The sequence below is a fragment of the Perissodus microlepis genome, chromosome 4 (genome assembly GCF_051167445.1).
Source record: "Perissodus microlepis isolate ML-2025 ecotype Zambia chromosome 4, ASM5116744v1, whole genome shotgun sequence".
In the NCBI taxonomy this organism is placed as follows: Eukaryota; Metazoa; Chordata; class Actinopteri; order Cichliformes; family Cichlidae; genus Perissodus; species Perissodus microlepis.
Window position 1 is genome coordinate 7,277,193 of NC_140464.1, and position 18,580 is coordinate 7,295,772.

Here is an 18,580-nt window from a genome sequence, read left to right on the forward strand (position 1 = left end):
CACTTTTTGTGTCACTCTCCTATGACTTCTCTCACAGGACAATAAATCAACACCTAAAAGGCTCTGAAGGGGCTCACAGGAAGGGATTCTTACCTGTTCTGAATGAGGGCGATCACCTGTGAGTACGTCTTTCCTAGAATACTTTCTCCATTCACTTTCACCAGACGATCCCCTGCACAGCATGGACAGATTGTCATATTATATCACTAATACATTTGAGAACAATGAATCAGCGAACTCTGACCTTTAAAGCAAGAGGAAATGATAAAGAAACTGGGTAAGGGGTAAATTCCCTGAAGGAAGACATCAAAATAATAATGACCCGGAGTGAAAAATAAGTAGTGAACTTTTTGAATAATTGACTCTGGGCTGTCTAAAGTCAGCAAAACCAAAACCACATTAAGCAAATCACCTGTATTGGGTGGCATCAAAAGCCAGCTTTAACTTAATCTCACACTTTTTCACTTCATGTGGTGTTCAATATGTCTTGAAGGCAAAAAAGTACATCAATAAAATTAAAATAGCTTTCAAGCATAAAGAACAGGTATGTTTAGAACAGCTCAGCTTTTGTGAACCAAGGCCTTGAGGAAAGGCGTCCGATAACTACCTGCTCAAATTTTATATGCATTTGCGGTTACTTTATGCAAGCTGAAACACATACGCGGTGCTCGCAGGGCGTGTGTTTGCATACGTTTGAGGTAGCGTGCAACTCTGTGGATGCGTCAGTTTGCGTTAAATCAAGCTGGTGCTTTAACACCGAGTACTGGTTTGCTCTGCTGTCACAGAAATACACAAGAGGAAAACCTCACACACACTGAGCTCTCGTTCTGTAATAACTCTCGTCTCCTTTGTTTTTATTGTTAGTCAACTTCTCTCTGCATGCTCATGCAGCGTCACGTGACCTGCACGCAGAACAGATTTCCAATGCAAATCGAGGCGTCCTCACTCCTGCACAACATGTTCCTTTTACCTGTGCACAGGCCTGCCTGATGGGCCGGACCCTTTTCTCTCACGTTCTTCACAAATATAGTGTCCATCGGCTCCAACTGACCTTTCTGAAACCCTGAATGACAACAAGAAAAGAGGGGATGTGCAAAGATCAGGACATAGACAGATTCAGTTAATGCACAAGGAAAGAAAAAGAAATGCACATGTGGGTATGACCTTTCTTACACATGAACATTTACAATTATACAATATTATATAATATTATTAATCATCCAAATATAGCAAACAATAGTCAAATAGTAAATAATAGTAAAATAACATAAATAAAATGCCATTCTGTATTGGAGGTGCACAGTACAACAATCCATTAGTTTACATTTTTTGCATGAACTCATTTGGGTAAATTCACATGCATATCTAAGTAGACATGACATTGATATACAGATGTACTCTCTGATGTATTTGTTTTGCGAATACTTCATGAATATCACCTGGGAGTCCACGCCAGGCTGGTTGTTTGATAGGCGCTACACCCACAAATCTTTCAGAAGCGCCGAGTAAAGCTGCAGGCTCAAACAAATCTGTTCTCCTTCTGCTGCGCTACACCTACGAACAGTTACTGCTGACACTTTCTATCAGTGCCCATCAGATATTTGTTAAGGGTTTGTTTTTGACACGAGCGACGTGGCTCCACGGTGTAGTTGTTTACACGTTCACCTCACGAGTGAAAACTCCCTCGTCAGGTGAATCCCGGGAGGAGGCACAAATGCCTCGTGGGTTGTGTTAGGAAGAGCATCTCCTGTTAAATTCTTCCAATTCACATATGCAGAGCTACCTTCTGTCCCAACCCCGAGTGAACCAGGTAGCAGCTGAAAGTAGCACTTTTTCAGACGAGTAAATACGTCCATGAGCATCTAACTCAGAGGTTGTCAGACTGTGGGTTGCAAAACTAAGGTAAATTTTTTTCAGGGAAAATAAATAAGAGTCTGCTTATACTACTGCATGTTAATTTATGAAAAATTAAATTTATTATTGATATTTATTGATAAATATTCACACTTTTTTTCAGCATCTCAAGTCAAGAAAACTAGAAAAAGCTGGAGAACCAGAAGTCTAACTGCAGGTGGATTTTTAGATGTAGTACTGGATAGCGTCCTGTAGGTGGCGCATAAAGGCTGCAGAGCAGGCAAGACATGAGGGAACTACAGTAGGGTCTTGCCTCAATTACATCATCATTATCCCTATCCCTGTAGTAAGCTTTAACTGGAGCACTAATAAAAGACTGAGAAGGCAAAAAATAGAAGCAGCTCACCCTTTCCGTTACCGTTCTCCTCATCCTGCAAACAGAAAGACAGAATTACACATATTAGAGCAAATTTAAAGCGTGAAATTCCTGTAAGAGACATTTATTGTTGTCCTAGTAATTACAAACACATTTGTTGAGATGGTCTTTGGCCGCGTTTAAGAAGTTCTAGACGAGAGAGATCTGATAGCGAGGGGTAAACTTTTCCACATGCACAGGAAGGTCGACATGTGATGCAACGCAAGCGCTGAGCTTTAAAAAAAAAGTTTTACTTTTGGAAATGTGGGGAAAGTTACTACTTCAGACACTGTCACAAAATTGACCATATACAAAGATTTGCAGGACGAAAACTGGCTGTGCCACATTTGGAAAATTTTGCAACCAATAATAAAGTGCTTTTTTTTCATGCCCATTCAGCATTCAACTTTTAGACAAAACTGAGGGGAAAAACAAAAGCTATCACTACTTTTCCATTCAGGAATGCTACCAAGTGCTGATTCGGGGTTTACATCATGTAGTAGAAAGGCCTCATACAGGGCCCTCATACTCCTGGTTTAAACACAGACACTTCAGCAGCATACGGCTTCTAACTTTGGCCACAGGTCTCAACCCCAGGTGACCTTTTTCTGAACAGAAACCAAAATGTGGAAGGATGAGATCAACTGTTTACAGCTTTCCCTCACGTGTCGGTGACTTCACTGACAATTTATGCCAAACCTCCTGACACCGACCTGTTTGTTTTCATGAGCTCTTAATGTTGCAGATCCAGCACAGACACTGACTATCTGGTTTGACAATCTGCAGGTGCTCATGACATCACACACACAGCGAGTAAATAAAGGCGGGGACAGTGAGAAACGAGGTGGTGAGATCTGATAGCTGCAGGTTCTCTGATCACCTTCACACACACACACACGCACAGACACACACACACTAAGCTGAGTGGACAGTTTGTGGGCAGGGGCACGGTGGGCTGACTGCTGCCGGGCTTTATCCTGCGCTGAGTGGGCTCATTCCGGGCTCTGCAGACAATGGTGGAGGGTTTAGAGGCAGAGAAAGGATAGCTGCCGACCCCAGAATAGAACTCATAGCTGGGGACACTCACCACCCGGCCAGTCCTAATTTCACCACATCCGGAAGGAGATGGGAAGAGGTGGACACAAAAGTCTATGCTAGGGATTCTATACATCTGGAAAATTACTCATATCTTAATTTATGCGGATGTCTGGCACTGGATTGAAAAGACTCTAAACCTACACAAAAATGCATCCGTATCCACCCTGTTGCTCACAAGGTACATCCCAGTTTTCAGTGATAATAAAACAGCAATTCTTCACTGTATCATCACACTAATAACGTGTTACTTTAATGTAATGTAACACACTTTTTGTCCAAAATTCAGTATTAAAATCAAAGTTACTGGACGCATAGTTATCTGGGGAGGTTCTCAGTCATCCAGGTCATGGAAGTCCGAGGAAAGCGACTGAACTTTGACCTCTCGATCCAAGAAACTTCTCCTTGATCAAATGGTTATGCAGGTACATAAACCCTTCAAAAAACAGTCTCCTCAGTTCCCAGTTCAACGGGGGCAAATGTGTACATTGCTTGGAATTTATTGCTCGTAAGGAAAGAAATGTGACAGCAATGTGCAAAATGTGCAGAGAAACACAAGGCTGGTAGCTAAAGACCACAGACCACCCAAATGTCTCCTCAGAATGAGTGAATTTTGACCAGGTAACAAAAGCAGAGCTGTTTTTCACATCTTCTACTACAGGCTTCAGGATATAATAAATAATAAAATGAGCTAGCATCTAAAAATAGATCCAGTGTATGTCCTCCCTATCTGAATGAGTACTTTTGTTTATTTCAGCTTATATGTATGGCAAAAGCATGACTGCTGTATGTTGTAACTCAGTAAGTACTTTGACTCTACACAGAGTAAATAAGCAAAGAAATTAAGTAACAAAGAAATCTGTGGTACTGTAGTTACTTCTTTTTTTAGTTCACTTCATTTCACATTAAATAAAATATTGTTTTTTTTCCAAAGTGAATAACAATCAAGCTACATCCTAATAAGAGGAAGTGTCAAGAGAAGGTTGTGAAGATGCTGAAGGGTCCTGTTAGAACCACGACCCAGATGACCTGTGAACCTATAAATCGAGAGCATGAATGAGTCACAGACCCTGTGAATCTGTACTAATTGGACACTAAGAGGTTAATTTGGGAGGTTTCCATGAAGCCTCTTCAGATAAGAACAGAAAGATCTGTGAGTCCAATTGTCCGAAAAACAACATGTGATCCCTTCTGAGGCAGAGGAGACAAGGGCAGAAATGAGGCCAAAGGCCAGCAGTGGGCCTATTGTCCAGGGCTGGCATGGTACGGCCCGGCTGCCAGTGAGTGGTACCAGGATAAGACAACAGATCCCATTCAATTCGTGTTCCTATCAGCAGCTGCTAGATGGTGGGGTGGTATAAAAATAATAGAGGCCTTGTTTCAGCTGGCTCACCCCACCCCAGCCTCCACATCCCTCAATTTCACATCTGGAGACGTTTGCCCCCACACCTCAAACAGCTAAATACCACTCGGGCTCATTTCCCAACACCAGAACAAGCCTGAATTCACCAGGGACAAAAACAGGCCTGTGAAACAAACAGGAGTAAAATGGAGGTGTTTTTTTTTAATTCCTCAAAGTAGTAAAATCTAAGCCCCGGTCCTTGTTCTGTCTCCAAATCTTGTGCCTCTCTTCCTCTAACAGCTCGATTTCTTCGTCGTCTGCTGTCTCTAATCACCCAGGCTTGTTTTCTCCCCTTGTCTTTGTGTTCATTTTGCTCCGCTCAACCTCGCTGACCCGCAGCCACAGTATGATTGGCTTTATCTCTGAGCTCAAATTGGCTCTCTCCTGAGTTCAGCGAGTTAAAGCTAAGGCCTTCGAAACCCCTTTAAATGCCAGCTAGGATGAAATGGAGACCATGTGTACTATAAAAACAAACACAAAGTACTTTGTGACACTAAGCCCTGAAGCACAAATGGTATTTTTATAACATAATTCAACACTTTTAAACACTTTTAACATTTAAGGCATTTTCTAGTGTTTCAGGGACCTGCAGACATCTGTGACTCTCACCTTGAGGTTAGTGTGCAAAGCGGATTCTGGAGGATAAACGATGAAGTGGCGTAATGTGAAACCGAAACCCTGGGAGTTCTTATGGAGGACCAGCGTCCGGGGACCCTTCCAGCCCATGCCGACCCCCTCCCTTCCCGGCCGGGTCGCCATCGGCGGCCGAGGGTTGTCACCGGCTGAGGAGAAACCATCCCTCCGCCCCTTAGCCTGTAAACACAAAGAGATCTGGTTAAAAACATTACCCCCAGCAGGAAAAGCAATTTTATACAAAAAGACTGCATTTTGTCATTTAGTAAGCTGGAATATATGCTTCTAATAAGATTTACGGGCATCAGAAATGTCAGCAATATCAGTTCTTTCCCATTATTCGCACCAACACTCGAGAAAAACCTGCAGTTGTCCAGATTTATGGCTCACTGGAGAAGCACAAGGTGCCTCTGTACTCAGTGACATTAACTCCGCCGCTGCCGGACCGCTCATTAGCAGCTTCCTTGTGAAGTCCTGTCTGCTAGCCTCTGCATGCCACCCAGCCTCAGAACAATAGTCAATAAACACACCTGGGGGAGGGCAGGGGGGACTATCAGGAAGAGGCCACATCTAGACGGGGCCAAGCGGGAAATGCGGGTATCACCCGGTTCAGACTACAGTGACCTTGGTCTTATTATAGGGAGAGAAGATCCAGGGACTCTGAGAGTGGAGAATAAAGGCAGATTTTCAGCACAGCTCTCTAAATTTCTCATTCCTGCTGCTGAGTAAATAAGTCCGGCAAGCTCAGCTGACAGACACACGTGAGAACTATCACCCGCCTGCTGCCCCATCGACCCACATCTGTCAGTCAAACACAATCACCTGACCAAACAGGCAGGAGTGGGAGCGAGGGAGAGGAGGAAGAAGGGAATCTGAGTGCCAGCTCACAGCTTAAGTCTGCTGCACACATCAAGTCACTGCAAAACTTTTCTTAGTAAAACTGAACTCCCTGCACTCTCACACTCTTCCAAACATAAATTAAAACACTGTAATGACTAGTCCGACCAAGTCAGCCCGGTCTTTCAGTCACCGTGCCGTGCTTTATTTTGTTTAAAGCTGCAATCTTCTGCATACTGATGGTAAAAATAACTTCTTAGCATCTTACTGATGGATGCTACAGCATAAAAATGCAATGCACAGCAGACAAAAGTAACATTTTTAATAGTTTCAGAAAGAGATTATAAACAGTCGGATCATTTTTCTTCTTAGTAAATGATCATTTAGACAAAAAAAGACATTGATTTGTTTTTCATTAACTAAAGATGAGAGCTCACACTGATACGTGCAAACCAGGAGCTGCACGGGGATCTTAAATCACATTGCGCACATTTTTACGCCTACGTACTGTTTTGGTTAAATCAACGATGAGCTCAGGAGGACACCAGATTAAATGATGACATTTTATCTAATCTTACTTGAAGATTCGATTACATTAGACGAAGTAAATGATGACAGAGGTAAAGGTTGCCCAAATAAGTTCGTACACTGGTTAAACGCTAACGTCATACACTCTGAGAAAGGCTACAAGAGTCTATTAAAAGTAAATGTGATCCACCTCTCACCTACTAACTGTTACATTAATGTACAAAACTGTCAACGGATACAAACAAGTACCACCTGCTTGACCGCCTTCACATTCACCTGGGTTTTGCACATTTACTAAGGCATGCGGCAACTGCTGCTGTGATTTGGCACAATATAAATACAACTGAATTGAATATACATTTTTAATTTGTGCTATAAGCCTTTAAAACCCTGCAACAACAGAATTTTTACTCCCCACACAGAATCTTCAGCACATTTGAACTAATTTAATGACTAACAAAAACATCTGTATACTGGACGTCTTACTTATGATGTTTTTTCCACAGATTTTATTGATTTAATATGGGATGAACACCCCTGTCAAAGGTCACTTTGTGACATGCCATTACAGCCCTAAAGATACAATAAAGGGTAGGGCTGTTTGATATAACGATATCTATCGGATAACGATATAAAAACGTCTATCGTTTCATTTTACGCTATCGTTTGTTTCGTGGTGTCCCAAAATAAACTGTTTACGGCAATATTTTTTCATGGTTTTGATGGTCACTGTAGTGGCTATATTAATTTCTTAAAGTTCTCTCTTTCTCTTATATTTAATATAACCACACTACAGACAGACAAGCGCCTGTTTTTATGCCTTGTGGTTAGCAACAACGACGGTAACACCATCGCGTGTCCGCTTGTTTATGTTCCACATAAACCTTTCACAATAAAGCTCAAGATCCTGTTGAGACTTTTCAAAATAAACTGAATCACGTGAAAGAGCAGATTATTTACGGATGAGAAGTAAAAAAGAGCCGCCAGGTGCTAAAAAATAGACCTTAGACTCAAACGTTAGAACAGGCTTTTCCCCGCAGCACGCCGTGTAATAAATACTCACAAAGAAAACGGCGGCCGTTACAACTTATGTCTAAAAATGTATCGTTTCATGCTTTGGTTAAAACACTAGATTCCAGCTACATGACGCGCAGCTGGAAACACTTCCCGCAAGTCGAGCTGCCTGAGAGTCACAGAATTTACAGAAAATGTTACATTTTTGTGATTTATATCGTTATCGGGACGATAGAATTCTTATATCGGGATATGAGATTTTGGTCACATCGCACAGCCCTAATAAAGGGACTTATTTTATGAGTGTACAAGCCATGAATCAACAAACAGAGGCCACGGATGTCATTTTAGGTGTGATTTGATGTGCATGTCACTTGATATGAAAAATGAGTGAACGCTCTGAGATTCAGATTACCCAAACCACACTGAGATATGAGTCAGTGTGCCCTTAAAAGTCGAAATCCTAAACCGTTTTGCGCGTCTTCAGATTCTGTGATTGTGTATGTTGCATACATGTTTTCGTGTCAGTGGGTTAGTATTTCTAGACCGCATCATTCCGCTTCCTGTCCTCCCGATAAACAATCTTACACGCAAGCACAATAACGCGCACAGGCCTGTCCTGGCAAATCTCCGCATGGCCACAGAACAACAGGAAGTGGCAGGCTTGAGGCAGGAAGTGGGGCAGCACTGTGGGGCGGGATAACCCTACAAATATAACCACGGAGGGTTATGGAGGCGCTTCCATTCTTCACCCCTCTTTCTCCTTCCTTCCAACCTCTCCTCCCTTCCACCTCTTCTTCCTCTCTCTCTCCACTTCTATTCTTGCAGTGGAAACCTGGCTCTGCCGACATTTACCGCACATGTTCTTTTCCTCTAATTTCACATTCCATCGAGGGAAAAAAAAGAAACCAAAAAATAAGTTTGCACGTATAGCCTACTTTCAGAAACATCGAGATGTTTGCTGGTTAAAACTCTTAAACTTTAAGAAGTATAAATATAATTTTGGTTAATCTTGGCTATTTTCCAAACAATCACAAAAGATTATTTTGGAAGATATGATGTGCACGTTTCACAGACTGTGATATCCATAGATTCTCAAAGCTGGATCTTTAGTCTGGCAGTCCAAACAATGTAAAATAACCCTTCTATTTTCTTAGAGAGGCATGCAGCGAGGCCTATTATGCAAACCGCATAAAGAGGTGCGTGAGGAAGGCAGGGGAGTGCTTGGAGTGTCAAATTAAAATGATAAAGAAAAAGAAAAGGCCAGGAAAGAAAGAAAAAAAGAGGAAATGAAAGAGCAACGGGGTGAAAGGAGGAAGAGACAGAGTGAATTCCTTGGAGGGCGCGGTTTGGTTTTGGACAAGTTGAAACACACACAGCAACTGGCACAGGAGGGGCGGGAACACAGATAGAGTGAACGAGACGAGAAGGATGAGGAGAGAAGGAGACGCAGAAGGAGGAGGAGTATCGGGCCCCAGCGAGGGACAGGCTCCAGCACGCCGGTTTCGACCACATGGCCCCTCCCGGCGCTGAGTATACTGAACCCTGTGATTACCCAAAACACACAGGGTCTGCCTGGGTCTCTGAGCCAGGAGGACAGTTTCCCACTCTGCAGCTCTGGACTGTGTGGGCTGTGTTTCTGCTCGGCCATTCTGCCGAATCTAGACTCAACCTTTTCCCCCTAAAACAAGACAAACCCCCTCTCATGCCCTCTGAGCATGATTCGACCAGTTTCCTCTGCCACCGCTACCAAAATAAAATTAAAAAACAGTTTAAGCTTGCTGACAGGCCTCTCCAGGACAGGACATTCGGTTTAACCAACAAGGAACTTGGAAAATTGTTTCTGCGGTTTTGCAGTCTAATCTTGACTTCCTACGCAGGCTGGAAGCACAGACGAGGGAAACCTCGCTCCTGTTTTGCTGAGGAAAGAAGACATTTGGTATTTCCTGCCCTGCAAGAGAGAATTTAAACTGTTTCACATTGTTTTCACCGAAAGAAGTATTACCTGCTGAGGCTGATTAGCAAATAAACTTCAGCGAGTACAGAGAACTGAAGAATCCTGTTATCACCTGTAGATGATGTCATTAAAAAAAGAGTAAAAAAAATGCTTCATTGGAAACAACTGAATATGCAGAAAAGCTTGTAATGTCACACCACAGCTTCCTCCTTTGAGTGAATGTTTAGTGGGTAAAGTGGTGTGCTTTGACAACACACAGCAGCAGCAGCAGCAGCCGGCTCTTCCCCGAGGACATTTTCCTCCTGATTTCAATTAAGAACCATATAATTAAGATGCAGGACTGATAAGACAAGAAAGGAGCAGCTCAAGGACAACATAGCATGCTGCATCTATAAAATCCAGAGGAAATGTTTGATGTTTAAATTGCGGCGCCAAAATTTTAGAGCCCCATCAGCTTTATTAGAGAATAAAAACGCTATAAATAAACAGCGGGGGTGGTAATCTTCCCTGAAATCCCGTAATAAAGGATTTTTGAGTCTTAAGAGGCTTTTCTAGGACATGACAATATTGTAAAGCTGACGGCATAATCGTCGGGAACAGCGTACGTGTAGGGTAGCACACGTACACACAGACACACACTCTTGTCCTCGCTCCATCCAGAGGTAAAGCAGTTCAGAGGAATGCAGTGACTGTCAGGGAGCCCGGCTCCTGCTAAAACCCCAGCAGGACAGAACAATAATGCTCTTTTAAACAGCTGAGAGCTGCAACCTGTTTGAAAAGTGGAGCTTTGCGGCTGTTACAAATGCTGACGAGCCTTTAATCCCGATGGTCATAGCTGTCTGCGTCCGCAGCCCGGAGCCGAGCTGCCAAGAGGGAACAGGAGAGGGGACGGCGTGAAAAAAAAGCCAAACCATCTCATCCTGATAATTCCTGGACTCACCGGCCACACACAGAGAGCGCTCCCCCACCTCTGCACCTCCACAAGCATCCTATGTCTCACAAATGTATGACATGCACGTGAATATCCACCTTTACTCTCTTAAGGAAGCCGGCGGATTCTGTAATTTATATAACGATATGTTTAAGGGGCCATACTTGCGAACGTGTGTGAATGCAGAATGTTTGCTGAAAAACCAGTCCAGCCCCACAGTCAGGTCAACCGGGCCAACAGGTGATGATGCAATGGCTGTTAAACAGGGTTTTTTTTCTCTTGAATAGCAAAACATGCCTATTTGTCCAAGTGAAACCTGCATCACTGGTAGCAGTGAAGTTCATTTAAGCTATTTTAATTCAATCCAAGGCCTAGAATCATTTCCAGGAGGAGCGGTTTTAGAATAACTTTTACAGCATGACTTGATAGCTGAGTGGGCAGCAGCACATGGCAGTTAGTCTGTGACGTGGGTTTAAATCTGTCCAGGGACTTTTTATCCTCGCTGCCTCGACTTTTTGCTTTAACAAAGAGGTGAAAGTGCAACAAAACACTGCGCTTTATCACACTCTGGCATCCGAGGACCCCTTTTACATGACAGATTTTCACCTTTACAACTCGTGAGGGTGTTGCGGTCGTGCCGGCAGCTGAATGTAAAGGAAAAAAATGCAAAAAGAATTGAATGCGCCAATCCTGTGATCCCTCAAACGCAATAAATCTCAACGATAATAAAGCAGACCAAGATACCAGACATATGATGTGCCAGAGAGATAGCAGAAGTGCATATTTCAACTTAAAGTAACAGATAAAGACGGCTAGGTGCAACTGCTCTTCCTCCCCCTCTCCTAAAATGTAAACAGTGTACAGTGTCTGTTTGTCCCAGCTGTGTCCGTACAGCCTCTCCTTTTCCTCCCCCCACACTTACATTCCTCATTATGGCATTTTTTAAACTGTGTCAATGAGTCAGGGGGAAGGGGATGATGAGAACCATTAAAAAAAAAAAAAAGCAGTGAAAAAAGATGCGATATTCCACATAAATGATCACGGTTAAATGAGGAAGTAATGGCCTGAATTCTGAGGGCATTTGGGACTTGGGGGTGGGGATGCACAGCTGTACAACTGCATGACACCTCGATCAAAGTGGTACTTAGAAGCCACCTTAAACTGTGCTTAGCCAGTAATTAGAAGCTCCCCAGAGGAAGAAAAGGGTCAATATGCAAGCCATTCCTAATCCAATGGATGGAAAACGTGAGTAAGCTGGGAAATATTTTTATTTGCTAAATGTAGCTTATCTGATCTTAAATTCATAATTCTAAGTATATTTTTGTTCAAAATTAACAAGTCCACAACAAATTCAACAGTCCGGTGTGTATGTGGTCCTGTATAAGTCTTTGCAGGCCAACTGCAGCTAAAAGCCACCTTGACTGTAGATAAAAACTACACTTTCTTAATTATATTGATCCACTCAAAGAAGTCTAAACAAAGTGTGCCTGCCAAAAAAAAAAAAAAAGAGCCTGAAGGCAACACAGGCATTTCTCCAGAAACTTTAAAGAATCTACCAACAGCTGAGGGGTTAACCGGCTCCAAACAATGAGTACAGTTACAGAGAAGCATTGCTGACATGCATGACTAATTGCACACAGCGGTTTCTGGAGAGTATTGCTGATATCATTGTTTGCTGTGTTAATTCTGGAGAACCACAAAAGTCACCACGAGCACGACAAAAAACATCTCCGATGTCTTGGAGTGTAAAGTGGCCGAGGATTTAGCAGGAAGTGTGTTAAATAAGCAATCTGGTCAATTCATTTGACAACAGAAAAATTAATGAGAAACTATTCAAACAAGCAATGTACAGTTTTAACTGATAAATCTTATTTTTAAAAACAGATAAAACAGGAAATTCCTACGAATTTCACATCTTGCTATTAGAAGCTGTGATGGGGATCAATACATTGATGGAAATCCTCATCAAGTTATCTAGCTAAAGCATTTAATTTGGACTCAACTTGTCATTTAACAGCAGCCACTGACTGATGCTTTTAGCCACAGTCACCACATCTTAACGTTAGATGGGTGAAGACCGGTGACCCCTTCTTACCCTGGGCTGATGACAGCTCTGGCTGTGCCCAATAGGCATGGCAGGTGGCGAAGTGGGTGGCTCCGAGGTCGTGGCTCCGCGTAGAACCGCCAGCCAAATGCAACGAGGTTCAGGGGAGCTGCAGTCCACCCCCACCGGGTTCTGGAAGCTCCAGTCAGACCCGGCTGGCGCAGGACACGGGAGCATAGCAGCGGGCATCGGAGCGCTGAGTTTGGTCAGATCCGCATCGCTCGCCACCAACATGGGCTGCACACACTCAAGCACCAACACAAAGTCCTGGACGATGTCCAGACACAGACCTACAATCGAGCCAAGACAGGGTGGCTGCTTTTAGTGTCTTCCGATTCTCCAGTCATTTAACTTCACGCCTCCTGGCTCCAGTCCATTGCTGCTGCTGCTGCTGCTGCTGCTGCGCCTCGGGAAAGTTTAATCCAACAAGTTACACATCACAGCCTGACGCTCCTGACCTCCATCGGTCAGCTCTCCAAGACCCTCATCCGCACTATTGGGGGGTTCGAACCAGAGGAAGAAAAAGGCAGCAGATAGAGGAGTGTGTGTGTGGTGCAGGGATCAGAGGTAGGTCTGGTTTCACTACAGACACACACACAGAGACCAACTGACAGCAGCCCTCCTGTCGGTGTCCAGTGATGTTCTGCATTCAAAGCCACTCTGTCCACCCCCCAAAACACACAACTGCTGTCCCAGAGGGCTGGATCTTCTGTCTCTCCTCCCTCCCACTGCCCCCACTCTCTCCTTTCACCCTCCCTCTCTACCTCTAGTGCCAGACAAACTTCATCTCTCTCTCATCTTAATCCCGAATGTTTACTTTATCACAGCGACCATCAGCTACTTGATCTGTTGCTTTTCTGTTGCTTCTCCTCTTTTGCTTTCTCTTTAGTCCTTGTTTTTGTTACTCGGACTGTATCCAGACAGTTACTGACTCCTTCCACATGAACCGGTCTGACTGTCATCAGTAAACAAACACCTGTGCACTGTAAAGCAGAACTCTTGAAGCCATACGTTGGGAAAAACCGAGAGCGGGTCAGCTGTTAACAGTCCAGGTGAAGATATCTCCTGTAGGGTTGCTGCTGGTAGGTTAAATCCACGTTGGATCCTTCCTGTGCTGCACGTGTGCTGCACATGTGTGTGTGTGAGCGACACAAACACAGTGACAGAGCTTTGGTCCCGCTGCTAAACTCCACAAAAGCCAGCCCTGCCTCCACCGCCTCCACTCAAAGGGGAGACGAAAAAAAAAGAGAGAAAAGAGAAAGAGGCCAATTTGCAGCACAAAGAGAGAGGAAAAAAAACATTTGCGGCTGCTATGCTTAGTCTTCTACTCCCTTTTTCTTATAGTTAGGAGGGGAAAACACAGAGGAGGGAGAATGATAATGAGAGAACATGGAAAAAAGCTGCCAAAGACAGAGAAGGAGAGCAACGGGCGCTGCTGTGGTTGTAAAAGCTCTGAAAATAACACGGTCGCTACTGGATGTCAACATGACCTCTTTGTCAAGCCTATACTCCCACTCTCACGTGCAGACACACTCCTTCCCAGAGGATCCACCCATATACAACACAGTGACACCTAAAAACCACTAAATCAGTCAGGGGTGAGTTCTCACCAAACAGCCAGGCGTCCAGGGTACGTGCGAGAGCGGCAGACAGGTAACCATGTTGTTGTTACAGACAGCCAACGTTCCCCTCTGGTTGTCGTCACTGTTAACCTGCCGAGCATCCGTTACCGATGAGGTTAGACAGGTTTCACCTGCCGAACAGCGGGGCAAGTTCCAACTTGACTGGAGAAGGCCGTCACCCGCAAAAAACACCGTACCCTCTGGATATGTCGCACTATGCCAACAAGAACACACACTGCAGGCTTTGATAGTTTATACTCACTGAGGAGGTGATAAATTAACGAGTCTGTTACTTTCACAGGCAGAAACATACCCCAAGAAGAGTGAATAATAGTGGCCTGTCCAATAAAAGTACCAAAAAATATAAAACACAGTTAATATAAAATATGAACTCAAAGCGTTTCGGTGTCATCTAGCACTTTAATATGATATCCTGTGTTTCTCTTCTGTGTGGGTCACTTTTTCTTTTTCTTGTTAATCTTGTGCAAACACACAAGGATGTATACATGTGCGTTAGGAAGATATGTTACATTTACTCCAGGAAGTTAAGATATTGCGCAATGTAAGGCTGCAAATGCAAGGCTGAAAAATGAAGCAAATCTGGAAAGGCTAAAGATACTTCCTTAACTGTGAAGTTAACGTCCTCCTTCTCTACATCTCTACTTACCAATTTAAATTTTATTATGGTGTAAAATTATGCAACATTGAGTGACAGGACAACAGTCAGTCAAAGTCTACACGCCAGTTTTGGTGAATGAAATTCAAGCAGTTTAGTTTCTGTGCATCATTCCTTCACAAGTATCTGTGTGATGCTAATCGCTTTGCTAATCAAGCTAGCTACGCTCTCATCCAGATGTGATCACTTTGAGATCCCTGCAGTGGTCCTGCGTTCAATACAACCATGTTTTATGTGCAGTCTGTGGGATCGGTCATTGAATGATGTAAAGAGTAATTCATTTACAATAAAACTCTGATTTACATTATGGGAGATCTTTGATCAAGAGTCCAGAATGTTATAATTGGCCTGCAGTCGCCCACATATCACTCGCAGGCCATGCTCTTCATGTTCTCAATTTTGCATTACAGCAAACATTGGAAAGGCTTTAAAAAGCTTTTTTTATTAATAAGCTCCATGTATTCATACACAGCATGCAAACATCTGATCTTGTTCAAGTTTTTGCATGTTAGCAACAGGCCTATTAAAGCAGCAAGGCGCTTGCACTGCATGACTGATATGCATCCTTAATAGTTGCTTCTAATTCGTACGTCATCATAACAACGAACATCATTTTTATGGGCGTCACACATTTTCTATTTTTCTACTTCCAAGAGTCACATAGTGGCTCTTTTAATGATCTTTCCTGCAAAAATAACAAACTACATTGAGGTGGATCCACACCTCCCTTTATCCCCAGTTAGTTTATTGAGTCAGTAGACTTTCACTTACACACACAGGCACACACACACACAGAAACCAGTTACATGTGAATACAAAAGGCTGGTTTTCTTGTGCACATGCATACACACAAGCACATGCCACATGTCCCACTGAGTCACTGCTGAGTATAAATACACTAGGCTATGTAATTATGGTTCCACTTAAAGTCAGAAGGCTGTGGCTGCAGGGGGGTTTGTCTTCTCTCTGTGGTTCAGACCAGAGCTTCGGGTTCAATGCACCACCAGCCGGAACCGCCCTGCTGGATCACCAGGGGGAGGTCCGATTCATCACCAGGAGGGGGAGATGCGAGAGAAAGAAAAAGCCAGACGGGGATTTAAAATCTGCATCCATTTCAAAGCGGCAGCACTGAGGTGGGATTTCATATGGCACTTTTCACAATAACAGTTAGTTTTAGTGAGGCGGGAGGAGTGCCTAATTTGGAAACATACGGCTTCTGGCTGTCTCAAACCCTCTCTTTCTCTCTGTCACCCTTTCATGAACCATGACAGCACTTACAAAAACAGGAGGATAAGTGAGAAAAAAAGAGAGATGGCTGGCAAAAAAAAAATGAAAATAAAGGCATTGAGTTACAGTTTATCTGATGTGAGCCACACGTGAGGAGCTCGAACAAAAGCACATGGTCTACTGGTTAGCTGAAACATGCCCGAGCAGGCAGACATCACCTGCATATGGGCTTAATTTAAATCACAACAGCATACCTTTTTTTTTTATCTAGCTTGTAACAATTTGACTGCTCAGTAAACACACTGCACCCTGAAGATGATCGCACTCGAGGTTTTGTCTTCCCCCCGTTTCTTTTAGATCTTAACCTGGGAGCGCGAAACTCCTGGAAATGTCAGGAAATCAAAGCCCGACATGCACCGCAGCTCTCAGAGGAGCGACGTCTCTGCCCCTCACTGCTCTCCGACAACAAACACATCTGTGGAAAGTGAAAACTGCCCGCTGGTATAAGGGACAGATTAGTCTGGCGATATGTTTTAATCCCTCTCATAGTCGGATCATGACAGTGAGCCAACTGATTAACACACAGTGGCCTCCCTACCCTTTTTGTTTTCCCCACTGCAGCTTCCTCGCAAGGCAAAACAAAAGTCTGTCTCTTCTCTGCTGCATCTACAAAACAGCGCTGTGATGAGGAGAAAAAAGGCAGGAAAGAGCAGAGTGAAGCCATTCAGAGTGCTGACTGAGCGCTCGGTTGGCCTGTCGCTAACAAACCGCGCTGCAGACACAACCGTAGGGTGTCTTCTCTAAACACAGGCTGCAAGAATTGAGAAAAGGCACAAAAAGGGTCAGAAAAGGACAGACGGGGTTTGATGCTTACAATGACTGACACAACAAAGACAATACATAGATAAAGAACTTTAATATCATTATAATCTGACGTCTGGAAACCCTTGAGGAAAATCCCGTCGCCTCTGGTGAGACAAACTCCGGTGACACACTCAACATGTGCCAGGAAAGGCGATAAAGGAGCGCCCACATGAGTTATCTGTGTCATCACATTGGAAACTAAGGAATGATTCAGATTTTACCACAAATATATGCCCGATGCACCGCCACGGTTACCAACCTCTGAGGGGGTCCCCCAAGATGAGTAACAAGAAAATCAAAGCCACACTTTTTCCTTAAATAAAGCTGTTTGTCTTTTCCATTTTCCCACTAAGAATTGGGGACTTTTGGTTTTGCCTTCGTGCTTTAAGAAAACATTTAAAAGAGTGTTCACAAAGCGGCTGTGAAAAACTTTTTTGTGCCTCAGTATTTCTTAGGTTTAACTAAATATAATCTACAGTTACGAAACATGAGGCTATTTTAATAAAAGAATGAGTGAATAAAAGTTTTATTAGAGCACATTTCACATGTAGCGGTTCAATAATTGGCATCAGCATGGAGTCGATTTCTCCGTTTAGACAGACATTAAGCGTAATCTGCTGAAGTGGATTGTACAAAAGCAAGTGCTTGTGTGAAAAAAGGGGATGTAGCTGTTTTAAGATGGTTAATTTTAACTTTAATCTCCAGTAAATCCCCATGCCATGGAACCTATAGGCCTATGTAACAGCATTCATGATGTAGTGAGCAGACAGCAGACACTAGAGGGCAGCTGCAACCCAGAGTCTAAAAGCAGATGGGTGGGGGAAAAGCCCAGAGGGCACTGGGCCGCAGGGGAGAGAGCAAAGGGTGATGAGCTACATGCAAATGTAAAGTTTTACAACAATAGGTGGCATGAGTGTGTGCCCAGGGCGAGGAAGAGCAAGAAGCCGACCTGTAAGCCGCTATCTGCGATTTGTGGTTGTAAATGAGTTACAAATGGATAAGCTCGGGGTGGGAGACTGCGGCTGGATATTAGGGAGGTCACACCTGTTGTGGTCTCTGTTGTGCAAAGCTCGGAGACGATAGCAGGTGCAGAGCGAGACGAAACGTGCAAGGGTCAGATATCTAATCAACACACAGCTGAGGTGGTACCGGGGTGGTCTAACCCTCCCTGACTGGCCAGAGGACTTTTACAACAACAACAACAACAACAACAACAACAACAACAATGCATGACTCAAATCTGCAAACCAGAAGAAGCGTCTTCTGTGTTAAACCCACTGCATTATGCATGCACTCCACATGACATCAGCCCAAGTGAGCTGGCTGAGAACTGAAATATCAACTCTTTAGTCACCTTTTCCCGCCCACTCACTCACACACTTAAGATATTATTAGCTCCATGAAGCTAATAATGTACAAGA

General features: G+C 43.7%; 1 protein-coding gene across 12 annotated transcripts in view; it reads right to left on the reverse strand.

Annotated features, from left to right (window-relative positions):
- Positions 1 to 18,580, reverse strand: part of arhgap23a (Rho GTPase activating protein 23a) — a 67,077-nt gene that overhangs the window by 21,583 nt on the left and 26,914 nt on the right. For 4 of the 12 annotated variants that reach the window (XM_084925319.1, XM_084925321.1, XM_084925320.1 and 1 more), the window contains exons 1-5: positions 12,762 to 13,467; positions 5,376 to 5,579; positions 2,261 to 2,285; positions 971 to 1,063; positions 94 to 172 (exon numbers count right to left, since the gene is read on the reverse strand). In XM_084925319.1, coding sequence (XP_084781445.1) covers positions 94 to 172; positions 971 to 1,063; positions 2,261 to 2,285; positions 5,376 to 5,579; positions 12,762 to 13,004 — 644 coding nt within the window. In that variant the 5' untranslated portion in view covers positions 13,005 to 13,467. Of the gene's footprint in view, positions 1 to 93; positions 173 to 970; positions 1,064 to 2,260; positions 2,286 to 5,375; positions 5,580 to 5,698; positions 5,720 to 12,761; positions 13,468 to 18,580 lie in introns of those variants that run through there. The other 8 variants (XM_084925326.1, XM_084925323.1, XM_084925314.1 and 5 more) reach the window with 4 other exon arrangements.